The sequence below is a fragment of the Serinus canaria genome, chromosome 8 (assembly GCF_022539315.1).
Source record: "Serinus canaria isolate serCan28SL12 chromosome 8, serCan2020, whole genome shotgun sequence".
Lineage (NCBI taxonomy): Eukaryota > Metazoa > Chordata > Aves > Passeriformes > Fringillidae > Serinus > Serinus canaria.
In genome coordinates this window covers 23,739,779-23,755,543 of record NC_066322.1, presented here as the reverse complement: position 1 = coordinate 23,755,543, position 15,765 = coordinate 23,739,779, and the positions used below count along the sequence as shown (strand labels likewise).

At 46.4% G+C, this 15,765-nt stretch overlaps 1 protein-coding gene across 1 annotated transcript in view; it reads left to right on the top strand.

Annotated features, from left to right (window-relative positions):
* The first annotated feature begins 5,397 nt into the window (after positions 1-5,397).
* Positions 5,398-15,765, top strand: part of NIBAN1 (niban apoptosis regulator 1) — a 55,008-nt gene continuing 44,640 nt past the window's right edge. Inside the window, exon 1 of the mRNA XM_030226711.2 lies at positions 5,398-5,513. Coding sequence (XP_030082571.2) covers positions 5,459-5,513 — 55 coding nt within the window. The 5' untranslated portion in view covers positions 5,398-5,458. The remainder of the gene's footprint in view (positions 5,514-15,765) is intronic.

Sequence of the window (15,765 nt, the reverse complement as noted above, 5' to 3'; positions counted from 1 at the left end):
CAAGTTTCTGAGTTTTGCATCCCCATTTAGGGTTTTTATTCCTGCCCCAGACGTTTATTCCTGTCCCTCAATCCCATGGCATGTCCTCACACTCCATTTTGCTCCCTTAGCCATTCCCAGGGGTGCTGGGTTTGCTGCACCTCTTTCCTTTCCTGCTCTTCTAGATCCAGCATTGCCCCCCAGCCTTTCAGAGGGAGACTCCAACTTCAAAGAGCCACAGGGCTGACATCAAAAGAACAGCAAACAAGCTGGAAACTGTCTTCCCATCAGGTTCCTGACATGGCAATGACAGGGCCAGCAGCACTGCCCCAGGAAAGCTGGGGAGGAGATAAGTCCAGGGGAGCTTTTCACCACAGGGCTGAAAGAGAAATGACTTCACATTAAGGTAAGGCAAAGAGAGAAATGACTTCACATGAAGGTAAGGCAGAGTCTCTTGTTCTTGAAAGAGAACAAAATCCTCTTGAGAGGATTTTTTCACTCCAGGTGTGCAGTGCTTTCCCCTCTCCACAGCTGCTGCCTGGAGCTGTACTTGGGACAATCTGTTTATTTGTAATAAATCAGTTTTAGACTCTGTTTTAAAAAGCAGTCTTGACATGCCAGTTGGTAATGTGCCCTCAGGACTAACAGACTGTGTTTGGCTGTAAGGAGCATGGCTCGCTCAGGGTGGGTTTGCAGGGGCTTGGTTGTACTCCATGAGCACTGGGAACCCCTGAGAGCCACTGAAGGGCCCTTGTGGGCAGAAACCAAAAGAGCAGAGCCCTCTGGAGTGAGCACTGTGAGCACTGTGCTGCTCCCCTCAGCTCTGAGAAGGAATTCTAGGGGAGCAGCATTCCTTTGTTGGGCTGACCTGGTGTCTTAAAGGCCCAGCTGCTCCAGAACCTCAGGGGTCAGAAGGGAGAGGAACTACTCGTTGTCATTACTGGGAAGCTTTCACCACCCCACCACACTCTTGGAAAACAAAGAAAAAAGAGGTTTTTAACCTCGAGTTTTCTACCTTTCCACTCAAAAGTATTTAGTGTTTGGGGAACAAGATGTGTGTTGTTTGGATAGTGAGGATGGAAATGCTCAATTTGCAGCAATGCTGATGTCTAGCTGAGCCCTCCTATGGGCTAGGGCTATGTTTATGTATATATATATATGTGTGTGTGTGTGTGTGTGTATTTATTTATTTATTTATTCTAAAATTTATTTATTTATTTATTAAATGCAAGTAGAGAACTACAGAACTCTGCCATGTCACCAGGGATGCATTATCAGAACATTCCCTTGCAGGAGTTTCAAAAACCTCTCAGATGATGTATCATGTTCAATTCTGTGGGCAAAATTGACATACCTAAACAATTTGCAACCAAGCAGAGTAGAATAATCAGTGTCATTTGTAATTTGTTTTTTTATGAGCCCTGTTTTTCAATGAGTAGTCCAATGAATGTTGCTCACATGTTGAATGTGAGCAACATAATAAAACATAATTGGGAAGAAAATAAGAAGTGAGAAAGGCAACCAGCAAAGCCTCCTCCTGCTTTGAACTGTGCACTCAGCAGCTTGATTGTATTTTGATCTACATAACCTTTGAAAGGTAGAAGTACAGATAAAATTATATAATTTTACCACCATTTGCTACTGAAATATTCCTTTGCCTTGCCTTCCCTCCTTCATGAGTGGTTAAGACTGTCATCTATACTTTTCAGTTACAAAGGTAAGGGGTTTTATCTGATTTCCTCATTTGAATAATGACCACAAACACCATTTTTACCTCTTTTCTGGAACTTTCAGTTCATAAATGGAGCAGCACATCATGTACTGTCTCCACACCATGCTGTTTCATTTTATCTTGGTGTAAGACTTTCTCTAGCAAGAGCAGCAATTCACTGGCACAACCTCCTCAGGGGCTGAGCAAGGTCTCTGTTGCTGAAGTTCTCAAGGTGCAATGGCAAGAGGTGTTAGATAATCTCCTTAGACTCCCTTCCCAGGAGAGGTTTGAGGACATTTTGAGGTCCCTTCCAAACCTGGGCTGCTCCATGATTCTGGGATTAGGAACTTGTCAAAATCCACTCTCCTGTGTGTGGGTTTTCAGTGCTCCATGCTAGTTGGTCTCTCAGAATTAGGGCAGTAGCTAAAGCACAACCAATGCTTAACTTTTTTCTTGAGGCTATTTTATCAAATTGCTATATTTGCTTTTCCAGACAAAACAGCTGTGATTCTCTTAGAGTATCTTCTGTAGCTCGATTTTAAGACCTCCTTCTAACCTTTTGAAAATAACTCACAAGAATAATATTTTTGTTTTACTTACAGGGAAAGGATTCAGAATATACTTCAACCAACAGTCTGTCCTGAGAAAAGGGCTGGTTTTATTTTGTCCCATATCTCTCACACTGTCTGCAACCTGATTTTGACTTTCAGACAATAATGATTAAGAGTTTCCTCTAGCAATAGATGATTATTATTTATTCATTACAGCTTCATTACATTTGCAGCTGGCTGTGTCAACAGCACATTGTTATCCTGCCTACAAAGCCAGCAGCCTTAAAATGGCTCCTTTCCCTTGGAGAAATCCTAGAAGGTACTTTTGGATAATGAATCATCTCTCCCAATGGATTTCACACACCTTTCACTTTAGTGCTTCTGTTTGGTAACAAACCATGTCTCTGAGGCAACCAGGAGGGCTGTGGGGAGCACACACAGGGTGAGCCTGCCCTCCCTCTGGAGCAAAGGGCACAGCCAAGTGCTCTTGTGCAGCCTGGCAAACAAGCTGCTTCCTTGGCATGGCCCCTTGACATCACCCAAGGAGGAGCAGCAGGAAGGTGGCTGAGGTGTTATCAGAGCCTCTGGTGACAGCTCTGCAGGCTGTCAGCCCTGGGGCTGTGTTAAGGACTGTGTGCTTGACTAACAGCCCCTGGAAGTTCATTCCATGGTGTGCCCGTGGCACTGGGAATGGAACCTTGTTCTGTCTGGGGCACATCAGGGTTCCATTACAGGGAGATCAAATGGATGAGATTGTGGAGACAGATTCCTTCTCCCTCCCTCTCTCCCTTCTTTCTTTCCCTTTCTCCCTCTCTCCCTTCCTTCCTTGCCTTGATCCTCTCCCTCCCTCCCAAAGCAGAATTGGGCAGTGACAGTGCACTGCACTTTTTGGGTACCAGAGCTCCCAGTACTTCCACTGGCTGCCTCCTGAGTCCAGAGCATGAGGAAGACTGTGGTGATGTAAGAAACCACCTCCCTCCATGTCACTGTGCCACAAGTGAACTCACAGAGGCAGCAGAGGTAGATCTTCATCCCTCTGTTTGGAAAGAAGGGTTTCTCCTGATCCTCTTCACTCAGGAATTCACTTTCATTTTGCCCTTTAGGATATAGTACAAAGCAGGTGTTTAGAGAAGGAATTTTGGGGTGTGTAAAGATAAACACAACCCTTAAAGATCAAGATTTCATAGGAGAAAAAGTGGGAAAATACTTGTTTTAATTGTATTACTTTATCATCAATAGCTGTAGTGCAGGTGTGTCACATCAACTTAAAATTTAATGTGGCAAATTTCTTATCTTAAGGATGGGTTTTGTTTTAAGCAGAACATAAATAGGCTCATTTATCTTTGTTCCTGATTTGGCTCATGTTTCCCATGGTCTTTTTAAGATGATAAAGACACAAGTTTTGCCATTAAAACATAGCATTTCCCTATCTTAAAAAGGAAATCACAGTCTTTAATTAGCAAGCATTTATGAGATGCCTGGGGATCTTGGGGATCAGGTAGTAACAAAGTATAGAATGGTATAACTAAATCAACTCCTCAGCTCTCATTTGTTTTTACCCTAGCTGTAATTAGACAGGGAGGTTTCCCCCTCAGTGCACGTTCTGCCATCTGTTGTGGGGTATGAAGCTTCTGGGATTTGGCATAATTTCACCTGCTAAATGATGGGCAGAACTGCAATCCACTTCATGGCTCATGAATTCTCCAAGGATTATCTCTCCAGACTCCTGGAGCTGACTTGCCCATTTCAGGTGATGAAAAGCTCCTCAGCTACATTTGATAAAAGATACACTGCACTGAGCAGAGCCTGAATTCTCCTCTCAGTTAATGCCTTCAAAAGGCACACCAGCAACCAGTATTTGCTCACTGGTGTCTGCTCACACAGCTCACAGAGATGCAGTGAGAAAAACCACAGCAGCCACCTTGCTGAGAGCTCTCAAATAAATTTAAAACACAGTCTGGTTCACATTTGACCTCTGGAAGTGCTGTTGATTTAATGTTTTAGCTCAGCTGAGGTCTCTGTAGACTTGTGACTGGCTCAGTGATGCTCTGGATGAGCCTGCTCTCCTCAAGGTAGGGAAGCAATTGTTCCATCACACTTGGATACAACCAGAGAACATGAATTTTGGAAGGAGGGAGGTTGTTTAGCACAATACTGAACTCCATGTCACATATCATCTGCAATATTTCAAATCTGATCAAGTTCAGTGTTGGTTTAAAAACCCCATTAAAAACCCCAAAGTGGTTGGTTTCTTCAACCCCAAGATGGTTGGTTTATTCAACCCCAAAATGTTTCACCATTCTGTTATCAGCGAGGTGGCATAGGAAAAACCTACCCACCCCACAGCCCACATCAGCAAAGCTGAAATATGTGACAGCAATTTCACAGTGAGTGGCAGATGTGTACAAGCTGAATGAGAAGTATTTAATGGTAAAATGAGTAACTTCTAGTCACTGTGAGCCTCCAGCGTGTCAGCAAAATCCACATTCATTGCAACTCATCAGCTCCATACAAAACATATGAGGCCCAAAAGGGATGGCACCCTGCCCATGGCCATTCAGCTGGATTAATGTTATAAAAACAGCAAAAAAGAAGGAAGTACTTTAGAAAGTCACATCTGGGTATGATGTGAAATTATTATTCAGGGGCAAAAGAATTCAGATATCTGTTCCATACTACCTTACCTTGCTGTGCTGAGGATCTGCAGACTGCTGTGCCTGCCTGTTTTAGGAAGTTGTTTCAATGCCTGAACAATATTTACTAAGTGATGTGTATTTTAGTGCCTCCTTGTGTAGGTTTGTGTAGGTTTGTTCATCCTGGAATGAAACATACAGTAGCAATTTGCAATCTTCCTGGGAAGAGTGGGACAATACGGCCCTGAACACTGAGCCATAAATCACAGAATCACAGAAAGATGGAATGGGTTGGGTTGGAAGGAACCTTAAAATCATCTCGTTCCATCCCCTGCCATGGGCAGGGACACCTTCCACTAGGTTGTTCCAAGCCCCTCTAGCCTGGCCTTGGACACTTCCGGGGATCCAGGGGCAGCCACAGCTGGGCGTGGGGCACCGCGGTCCCCGTTCGGTCCCCGTTGGGTCCCGGCCGAGCCCGGCGGGGCGGGGCAGGGCCGGGGCCGGGGGCGGCGCCTGCAGAGGAAGCGGCGGGAGCTCTCCGAGCTCGGCGGGACCGCGGTGCTGCCGCAGCTCCGCACCGAGCCATGGGCGCCTCTGCCTCCGCGCCGCTGGACGACAGCAAGTGCGCCTACATCCGAGGTACGGGCTGCGAAAGCCGCCAGGAGCGCCCCGGGAGCCCCAGGGCTCGGGAAAGCCGCCAGGAGCGCCCCGGGAGCCCCAGGGCTCGGGAAAGCCGCCGGGAGCGCCCCGGGTACCCTGTGGATCGGGAAAGCCACCGGGAGCGCCCCGGGTACCCCGTGGATCGGGAAAGCCACCGGGAGCGCCCCGGGTACCCCGTGGCTCGGGAAAGCCGCCGGGAGCGCCCCGGGAGCCCCGCGCATCCCGGGCAGCGCTCCCGGGCAGCCGGCGGGACAGCGCGGGTTGAGCTGATTCGCAGCGTCCCGTGGAGTTTGGAGCAGTTTCTTAAGGGCGATGTTTTAGGAGTTTCCACTGCGGGAGTTAGTTATTAGTAGAGGGTGAAAGCTGAGAGAGTGTGGAGCGCTGCGGCTGAGCGTGCCCGTGTGACAGATCCCGGCTCTCCAGACCCGGCAGGTTCCGGGCTTTGCCAGGGTGAGCCCAACCAGCACCAATGGGCTGATGCTTCGCCAAGCCCGTTGGAGGCAGTGGCAACGCTGCTGCATGGGTACAGGGGTAAAAAAGGTTTGACTGTGTAAGGGCAGTTCTTTATCCCATTAAAATGTTAGGAGAGAGAGCGAACAAAGAAAAAAAATAGGCTTTAAATTATATATATTGCCGTTAAACTATTAAGGAAAAGTGTAATTCTGGGGCTTGGGGTGTTTTTTATTACTTGAGTAGTTTGGTATGAAGCAGAGCTGACTCTTACCTGTGCTGCTTATCGCTCAGCCAGCAGGTAGAGTATTTGCAAAGCAAATTTTAAGGCTGAAGATTTACAAGTGGGATAAAAGTTTGCATGAGAAAAGGAAGCCCAGTTCTAGCACTTGATGCGTGATGCATGCAGAGCCTGCGAGAGCCCTCTCTTGGAGATCAGACTCTGTGCTGAGGATGTGGGCTGGAGCAGGACTCCTGGGTGATGCCCACAACCCAGCTTGTCCTTGGATTTCTTTGCTTTGGGATGTTTGTGTGGTGCAGAGGGAGTACAAACATTGAGCTGCTGCTCTGTTAGGACTCCTTAGAAATCACTGTGGGTCTTTCAAGAGATTCCCATATTGGGTAGGATGTTCAGTTAGTAAATGGCTTGCACCCAAAAAGCAGTCAGCAGAGCTACTGGCCTCACACACTGAGATTTTTCAACAGAGTCCTCCTATCAGTACTGTCAGTTTTGCCTGCCCCACTGTGTGGTTTCAAGTCCCATCATAGCCATGAGGGTGCAGTCCCCGTGGGTTTCTATTTTTTTTTACATTCATCCCCATGCTGTAGCCAAAATTGTATTTTCACAGTTGAGCATTCAATTTGCCTGCAGCTCACAGGGAGGGTGCCTTGGTCATGCTGAGAGCTCTGCAGCACTCCAGACACAGTTCTTGTTTGCCCAGCACAGGCAAGAGCCAGAGGGGAGTCACTGTGGAAGAAGGAATTAAATTTTTGCTCATCCCCTGGCTCACATCTGCTGTTGATGCTGTGAGGCTCCCCCAGTCAAAGCTCCTGGTTGGAAAAATAATTAATGAGGCACTTTATACAGAGGCTGCCTGTGAATCAGCACCTCCAAGGAGGAAAAAGAATGGTGAATAGCATCTTAAATGGGAACAGAGTGTGATGGAGCCAGCTCACCAAACTTACTGCTGATGTTAGGCTGGAGCCTGTGAGAGTCAGGCCTTGCTGTCTGTCCTACACACCTGGGTGTGATTTATTTGCAGAGGAGCTCTGTGGAGAAGAAGAACCATGTGCAAGCACTGAGTCTGGAGCTTGATTAAGCAGTATGTTTTTCAGCTGGCTTTGTGAAGTTTGGGTGGGTGTTCCTAGTGGGATGGCAGCTTTTGGGGTTCTTTTCCTCTCCTCCACAGGTGATGCAGGGGTGTCCTCAGTAAATAGGAAGGGGAAAGACTTGCTTTTTGTCAGTGGAATTGTCAGTCCATAGGTGCTGGAATGGGACAGCACTGGTGAGGGAGGGAGGAGGGGGGACAGCAAGCCAAAGGAGCCAGCAACATTCTCCAAACTTTGTGCATTTTGGGATGCTCCCTCATACTGGCCCAAATAGCAGTAGCCTCAAGACAGGAAATCCTGAGTATCACTTCAAGTGAGAGCTTGGTGTAGTTCACAGTTGTTTTCATGATGGTGTAATTTAATTTCTTGTTGCTGTAACGATAATTTAATTTGTCTGGAATTAAATGGATTGTAAAGCCTTGTAGTTTACTCAGACAATGTTTAAGCTAAAGCACAATGTAATGAATGGAAACGAGGGGCTGAGCATTAAAGGCAGTGGATGTCCTGTGCAGGGCAGGAGTTGGACTTGATGATTCTTGTGGGTTTGTTCCAACTCTGGATATTCCACAATTCCATGTTACAGCTTCTGCATCAGCACAGGTACAGTTCTACAGGTTTTCTGACTTCTGAAAGTCTGCTCATGTTGTTTGTGGGATGAGAGAAGAACCAAATGAGGACAGGAATTACGTGAGATGTAAAATTCTGTTGGAAATATGCAAACCCAGTCAGACAGGTGCCTCTGTAACCCCTCAAGAGCCTGCCCTCAGCACAGGCACCCCCAGGTAGAGCCTGGGAGCTGCTGTGCTGCCTGTGGTTTCCCCTGGTGAATGGGGATGAGCCTTGTCAGACCAGCTGGAGAAATGAATCCCAGAGAAAACCAGGAAGGCATCCCACGCAGAGTCTCAGTTACTGAATGCAAAGCCTGGGATTTCCACCTAAAACTGCTTCCAGCTTCCATCCTCTTAGGGAAACTGGGGTAGGACTGGAGCAGCCAACACACACAGCTGTGTGTGGTTGTACACAGGGCAATACTTGGGCAATATCATGACCTGAAAGTCATGAGTTACAGAAAAATGTAATTATTGACCTGGTAATGTGCATCCCCTGCCTCAAACAATGCCTAAGAAGAGAACAGACAATGCCAATGGGTGATTTTCCAGGTGATCCTCACAGGGAAATTGAGGCTGTGTTTGAAACTGCAAGGGCAGGGATCTTCCTTGGGAAGTTTGAATCAACTGCCTAAACACTTAGTTGGGGATGAAAATGCTTTGCAAAACAATTTTTACACTCAGAAAAATCTCTGTATGTGTTTATATCTTGCGAAGTTACATTTTTTGAGCCATTGCAACATTTTTTGTCCCTGGAGTGGAAATGAACAAAAATTGGTCACTTTCATTGTCGGGGGATGAAATTGTGACTAAAATGTCAGGACTTGATACTCCTTACTCCTACCTGAAGGAAATGAATGTCATCATGAAATAATTGAAAAAAAGAAGTCATCAGAGACTCTTGGTAGCAGTGGGGACAGTTTGTGTCCTCTGGGAGAAGGGGTGTGGAGGATATTTAGGGGGAAAGCCAGACCACATGCATTGCAGCATTAGTAGTCTGGAAACCTCAGCAGTTTCAAAGGTGCTTTTCTGTGCTGTGCAGCACAGGTCTGTTTTTCTAACCAGACCTGTGGAAAAATACATTTTTCCACCTATTTAAATCCATAGGATATTTTAAATACATGCACATTGTAAGCAGTAAAATGATTTCAAGCCCTCCAAAATGAAAAGAAAATTTTATAGTAATTCCTCTAGGTTTTGGACTGGGGCCTTGAAAAAGATGACTTGTGGCAGAGATAATCCTGCTTTGTGGGATTTTGGTGGGACTAGATGGGGATCATTCAGGATGTGAGTAAAACAGAGTTTAAAACATGGCAGTAATAATTAGGGGACTGGGAGTTGGTCATGTGAAAAGAGTTTATTAAAAAAAAAATTGTGTTCTCAGTTTGCTGAGGCATGGGCTAACCTTATGATGGGAGTTGTTTGTTGGGTGAATTGTCTAATGATGCTTGAGGAGTGCTACACCCAAGAGGGAGCGGTCCAGGGCGGTGGTGGGGAGTTCTGGGCTCGGGGTGCAATCAGGAGGTTCAGGAATCAGCTGAAAGTGCCTGCTAAAGCAGCCTGGTGGTGTGTCCTGAGAGAGACCACTGAGAGATTGTGCCAGAGGTATCATCACTGCTGCTGGAGAAGTGTTGCTTAGTGTCCCTGCTAGCAGGCAGGAAGCAATTGAGGATGAAGATCTTACAGCTGGCAAGGATGGAAATGCCCTGAAAGTCCTGATGATTTTTCATTTCTGCAATTTCAGCAGCAGAAGTAGTAGGTGACCAAGCTCTGCTCTGCCATGAGTTGTGTGTCAGGACTAAATTTTTTAATTTGCAGAAGTGGAAAAATTTCAAGCACCTGACACCAGTGATTTCAACAGGTGCATCTCCAAAACAGTTCAGCATATGGAAAATTGAACTTCTCTGAAGGTTGTTTCTTCATAAAGATACTTGCTATGCTTGACCATATCCTGGCTACCCATTTCTATAAACAGACATCTGTCCAGAGGATGAGGCTTTGTAGTCATTTGCTTTGGATTTGTTTGTTTAAATGCAGTTTCTTCCTTCCCTTCTCTTCCATCTCTTTCCTCCCCCAGGCAGGTGGGACCCCCAGCACAGGGCACGGTGAATATTTGATTATTTGACCCTGTGGCACCCAGGATGCACCCTGTGGATTTCCTCATTGTTTAGGAAGTTTTTCCAGGCAGACCTTTGTTGTTCTTTTGAGGTGACAGTGAAAGCCATTACTTAATGTCTGTAAGAAACTTCTTTCTAGCCATTTGTTTTACTTAAAAATTTCAGTGTGGTGGTAAGTGGGGATTTTGCACAATGATCACACCCTGTAGGTGTGTTCCTACAAGATGCAGCATACTTGAAAGAGCAGAGAGACTCCTATTCTGTCCCATTTTAGGGGCTGAAGAGGAGCCTGCTTTGCCCTTCACTTTACAGACAAGATAGGAGATGATTGTCAGCTTTCCAGGAAACCTGCTGCAAAAATTCCAACACTGGTACAGAGATGGGTCCCACCAACTCAGAGGGACAGAACCCAAGAGCCTGATACAGCTCTGGAGTGAGTCTCAGCCAGCATGCACAGAGCTGGCAGGAGGAGTGCTGCAGGATGACTTGAAAATAATTGTGGAAAAGCTGGCCTTTTTTTGGACAGCCACTCGGACTGGATGTTGGATTTTCTGCTTTAAACTGTCACTTATCCTTCGGGTTTTAATTTGGTGTGTGACTGCAAGTACAGCAGGGTTCTGTACAAGTCTTGCTGCACTCCCTGCCTTTGCTTCCAGCCTGTTCCAAGCTGGGTTGTTCTGTGTTCCAGAAATTCTCTCTTCCATTTTCTGTAGGTGAGCATGGCTGTGACGTCGTACAGAGCAGGAGTGCCCCGTCCCTGGAAGTGTCCAAGGCCAGGTTGCCCAGGGCCTGGAGCACCTTCCTGGTCTAGAGGAAGGTGTCCTTGCTCCTGGCAGGGGGGGAATGAGATGGGCTTTAAGGTCATTCCAGCCAAATCTACAAGTGGGGTCTCTCTGGACTTAACAACATCTTAGAGGCTGCTTTTCCTTTTCACCTGGTGAGGTTTATGGTAAAAGCTGATTGGATTTGCCTGCAACTCCCAAAATCTAAGGAAGAGGCAGAATAGTATTTCCATTTAGAAGCATGTATTAAATCCAGAATTCCTGATACTACCATCTAATCCAATCCAAACAGGTATAAATACCCACGGGAGGAAGAAGTGAGGTAAAGCACACAGGAAATTCAGATTTCAATAAGCATGTAAGATTCTATTACATGCACTTTGCAAAGTTTCCAAGTTCTTGAAGACTGTAAGAAATGAGATTTTTAAAGGAAAATCCTTCTGGCTTTACTTGTTTTCTGAGAAGTTTTAGGGCTCAGAGAGATTGTTGCTTTTGGAGCCAGTAGCAGATTTTCATCCCATTTTAATAAGTGGTGCCTGCCTGTGTTGGAAAGGAGAGGAAGCTTCTCTTTGGGTTTTATGGCCTTTAATTCAGGGGGCCAAGTGCTTTTTCTTACCTTTTGACTGAATGCAAGCAAAAGGCATCCAGGGATGTGACTGGTGGAAAAGGTACTTGCCACCCACATGGACAGAATTTACTGCCCTTGGTAACTTTCAGATTCAGCTTTGGGAGGCTAAGGAAGGACATACCTTCTCTGTTCCATTTCCATTGCTCAAATAATCCATTATTAACTTCTCTCAAAAGCTCCACGAGCAATATTGGCAGTTTCCAGCCACGTTCTCTTGCAGCAGGCATGGTCAAGATTTCCTTAATCAAAGCAGGAGGTGAAATGTTTCAGTTTTCTTCATTAGTTTTTCAGTAGAAATATTGTCTGTGATCACACCCCATTCGCCTTCTGTCTATGGCTTGGGGTTTTCCTAAACCCAGAATTCCCAGTTGCCCAGTTTGTGTCCCAGAGCTGCATTAGGCTCTGTGCCTGTTCAGCAGGATCATCTCAAGCCCCTACACCACAGCAGCCCACAAACAGGAACTGCCCTTCAAGATGATGTGCTGCATCACTGGGTCTGGCAAAGGAAAGGTGGCTTTTCTCTGGGCTTTTTCTGGGTGGTGTGAGGGGAGGGAAACCCCAGGGTTGTAGGGGAAGGCATGTGGTATTTTTCATGCTTTTCTTGTCACTGAAGAAGAAACTAGGTACAGTGTTGAATTAGGCACAGGGGTCAGTGGAAAGAATATCTCAATAGAAAAAGTGAGAGACAGGCTCGTCCTTGCCCCAAATCTGTAATTGGGAGACACACTGTAGGTGTGCTTGATGTTTTCCAAAATCTTGAATACTGGAAGTTCTTAAGTTAGTGCAGCTTGGCCACAAATGGTAAGACAGTCTTTGCATCTGATAGACATTTTATTGGTATGAAAGGGAGAAAAAGCTCTGAGATGATGAAAGCAGCTTTGTTAGTGGTGCCTTTGGGCAGTGGCAGCTGCAGAGCCAGTGTCTAGGTGGGGAAGGGTGATATCCATAAGGAATGTGCTTTTAAAGTACAGCTTTTTCCTTTGCATGGAACAACCACGCTGTTCTCTTCACACGTGGAGAACAATTCAAAGTTGTTCCAAGTTTTTGATCATACTTGCAAGCATTTGACTTGCTTTTGCAGTTAAAGGACAGTAGTGAAACAAGGCCAACTCTTACATCAAAGCAAGATTAAAGCTTGTGCAAATGGCTCAAACTTCTGTAAAGAAAGGGTTCTCTTACCTGGGTCTCCTAAAATCTTTGTCCTGTGTCTTTCTAGTAGTCTTATATATATAAAAAAGAGTTTGATGCTGATTCTGCACTGAGCTTATTTTGGTATGGATAACCTGAGATTTTAGTGACTTTGTTTCTCTGAATATTTAATTAAGTGGTATATCCTGAATTCCCAAGCCTTTAATTTTCATGCTTCTGTGATATTTGTTCATAGGTCTGACCAAGTAGCTGGGTTACACTTTGGCTAGTGCTGAAGCTTTAAGCCAAAAGGTTTAGGTCATTGTAGTTATTGCATCTTTTTTATTGCATGTTTTTAAAAGCTAGGGAGTTGTCTTAGCTGCAGTGCAGGAAGCAGAAAACAAAAGCAAGGCTGACTCTTGGGCTTTTCTGAATTCATGAGTAAGAGGTTGAAAGCAGTATACTTTGCAAAAGTATGTAGATAGTTTTTGTATGGCTAAAATTCTTTTAAGAAATGAGTGAGATCAGGAGTAGAGTAGTTATTTTCTCAGTAAATATTTTAAGCCAAAACCAGAGATTCAAGTGACCTTTTGGGTGCTGTTTGTGATGAGATTGGTTCTAAGCCTGTAGCAGTGCCATGGTGGTTCCTGAGGAGTGGGCAGTGCCAGGGATGAACCCAGGTTGCTGTGTGACACCATCAGTGCTGTTGTGCACTCCTTGTTGGGAGCCCATCAGCCCAGGCTCTCCCAGGTGGTTTTTGGGGTGTAAATGGGGGAGGCACCCCTACAGCCATCAGAGAGAGGTGGGTGCTGCTGCAGGTGCCTGGTCAGGCTCAGAGGGACCTGGGCTGTGCCAGCCTTGGGTGTAGGACACCTCAAGCCAAGCTGCTCCAGGGCTGTCACAGCAGCAGCCACTCCACTCCTTGGTGGGAAAGAGTCAGCAGGGGTTTGGCTTGCTTCTCACTTTCTGCACCTTCCCAGGAGCAAGCCATGATCTGTCCTCCAGAAGGAATTCTGCTTTGGAGCTTTTTGCAAAGTGAATGTGTCAGCTGATCTCCAGGCTGGGCTTTTTAGATGTCCCTGCTGAAGGAGTGAGAGTGGAGCATCCTCCTGTTAGTGGTTTCTGCTGAGAAAAGCCACCCACAGCAGTGGGAGGCTGGCAGGTTGTGGGCTCTCCCCAACACGTCAGCACCAATGATGCTTTTCAAACCACAGAGAGCTTGTAAGGAGATCTTTGGTAATGCTGTAAGACAGTCTTGTTCATAGCTCCCCAAAATGCTGGTGTTTTTCCAGGGTCATTGCTTGTTCATAGCTCCCCAAAATGCTGGTGTGTTTCCAGGGTCATTCCTTGCTCATAGCTCCCCAAAATGCTGGTGTTTTTCCAGGGTCATTCCGTGTTGTGCTTCTAGGGTCAGGGCATGTTTTGGGTGTGGCTGTCATGCATTGGGACAGGTAACCTGCAGAAAAGGTCCTTTACACCTCAGTTCCATGTGGGATGTTGTGTGGGGGGAGTGTTGGTCCTCACAAGGAGTGTGGCACAGACATCATAAGGCAGTGCTTGTTCCTGGTTCTTCACTCTGGAAGCAGGCAGAGCTAAAGCAGAGGTCCAGGGAATTGAAGACATGGGACCAGGTCATGGCAGGATCAGGAGAAGCAGCCTGTGCCAGCCCTTGGAGCAGGGACAGCCCCTGCAGCAGCTCCAGCTGCACCCTCCTGATGGATCCCAGCAGGCAGAGTCAGTGACTGACACGTGCTGGGGACCAGCTGGACCCTTAAGCACCCAGGACCATGGAATCATGGAATGGTTTGGTGGGAAGGGACCTTAAAGCCCATCCAGCCCCACCTCCTGCCATGGGCAGGGACACCTCCCCCTATCCCAGGTTGCTCAAAGCCATGTCCAACCTGGCCTTGGACACTTCCAAGGATGGGGCAGCCACAGCTTCTCTGGTCACTCTGTGCCAGGGCCTCACCACCCTCACAAGGAAGAATTTCTTCAAAACATCCCATCCATCCCTGCCCTCTGGCTGTTTATAATCACTCTTCCTTGTTCTGGCACTATTTTTATAACCCCCCTAAAGTTCTGAAAGGCTTCAACAAGGTCTCCCTGAAGCCTCCTCTTCTCCAGGCTGAGCAATCCCAGCTCCCAGCCTGCCACTAAATGCTTTCACATCCAGCCTTGGAAAGGAATACCTACAGCTTCTGTATGTTCTAAAAACATCTGGGGTTTCCCCTGGAGGTTTATGTTCCATGTCAGGGGAGCTGCAGGTTTTGCAGGGCTCAGAGGCCACCTCTGGCCATGCATACCAGATCCCTGCTCCTTTCCTGGGATAGCCCATTCCCTACTGATTTTTGGTTCGTTGAGCTTGGGACCTCAGCTAAAAAAATTACACTCATGTGCTGTATCTGGAAATTTTGCTGTCTGCCAAGGAGGTACTCGGGTGTTGCTGCTTCAGATTTACAGAAGGTGCCAGCTCCATCCCACTCAGTATCCATCTCACTCAGCCCCTCTCATCTCCTCAGGATGTCTCAGGAAGGCATTTCTAAAGCTCTGCATGGCATTTCCCTTCCTCTGCTTGAAACCACAGTTGCTGTTTGTGCTGTGATTCTCTGCAGGGCACTGTTGTGATGTTGGAGACACCACTCTTGGAGCAGGGTTTGGGATGTTAAATACCTTGGTGAACATTGTCTAAAGACCAGCATGATTCAGAGGCTCTTTTTTTGTATTTTCACTTGATATTCTAATATTGCAGTGGTCACACTGGAGGAAAGGCAAGTTTTCATCATCCCCAGGCAAAGATTTAATGGCTCGGTCTGTGCAAAAGAAAGGACGAAAAGGCTATTTTGCTTTTTAAGGTTACTCTGTAAAGTAATATCACTGTAATTTAATCTGCCAGACACTTTCCAGTGGCAGATGAGGCTTTGCCAGCCTTCAGCTGTCCAGACTGAAGTTTCCATGCTGAGCATCTGCCCCAAATTGCCATTTTGAGAAAAATACAGCTAAAGTGGAAGAGGGTTTTTTCTTCATTTGAGTTTTTTATTTGGTTGGTTGGTTTTGGTTTTGGTTTGTTTGTTTGTTGGGGTTTTTGGGGAGGGGAGGTTTGGGGGTTTTTTGTGAATTAAGCTAAAGAAAATGTGCTTTCCTCTAGTTTTGAGCAGGTCAGGCATGGCCTGCAGGCAAGGGAAGGATTTG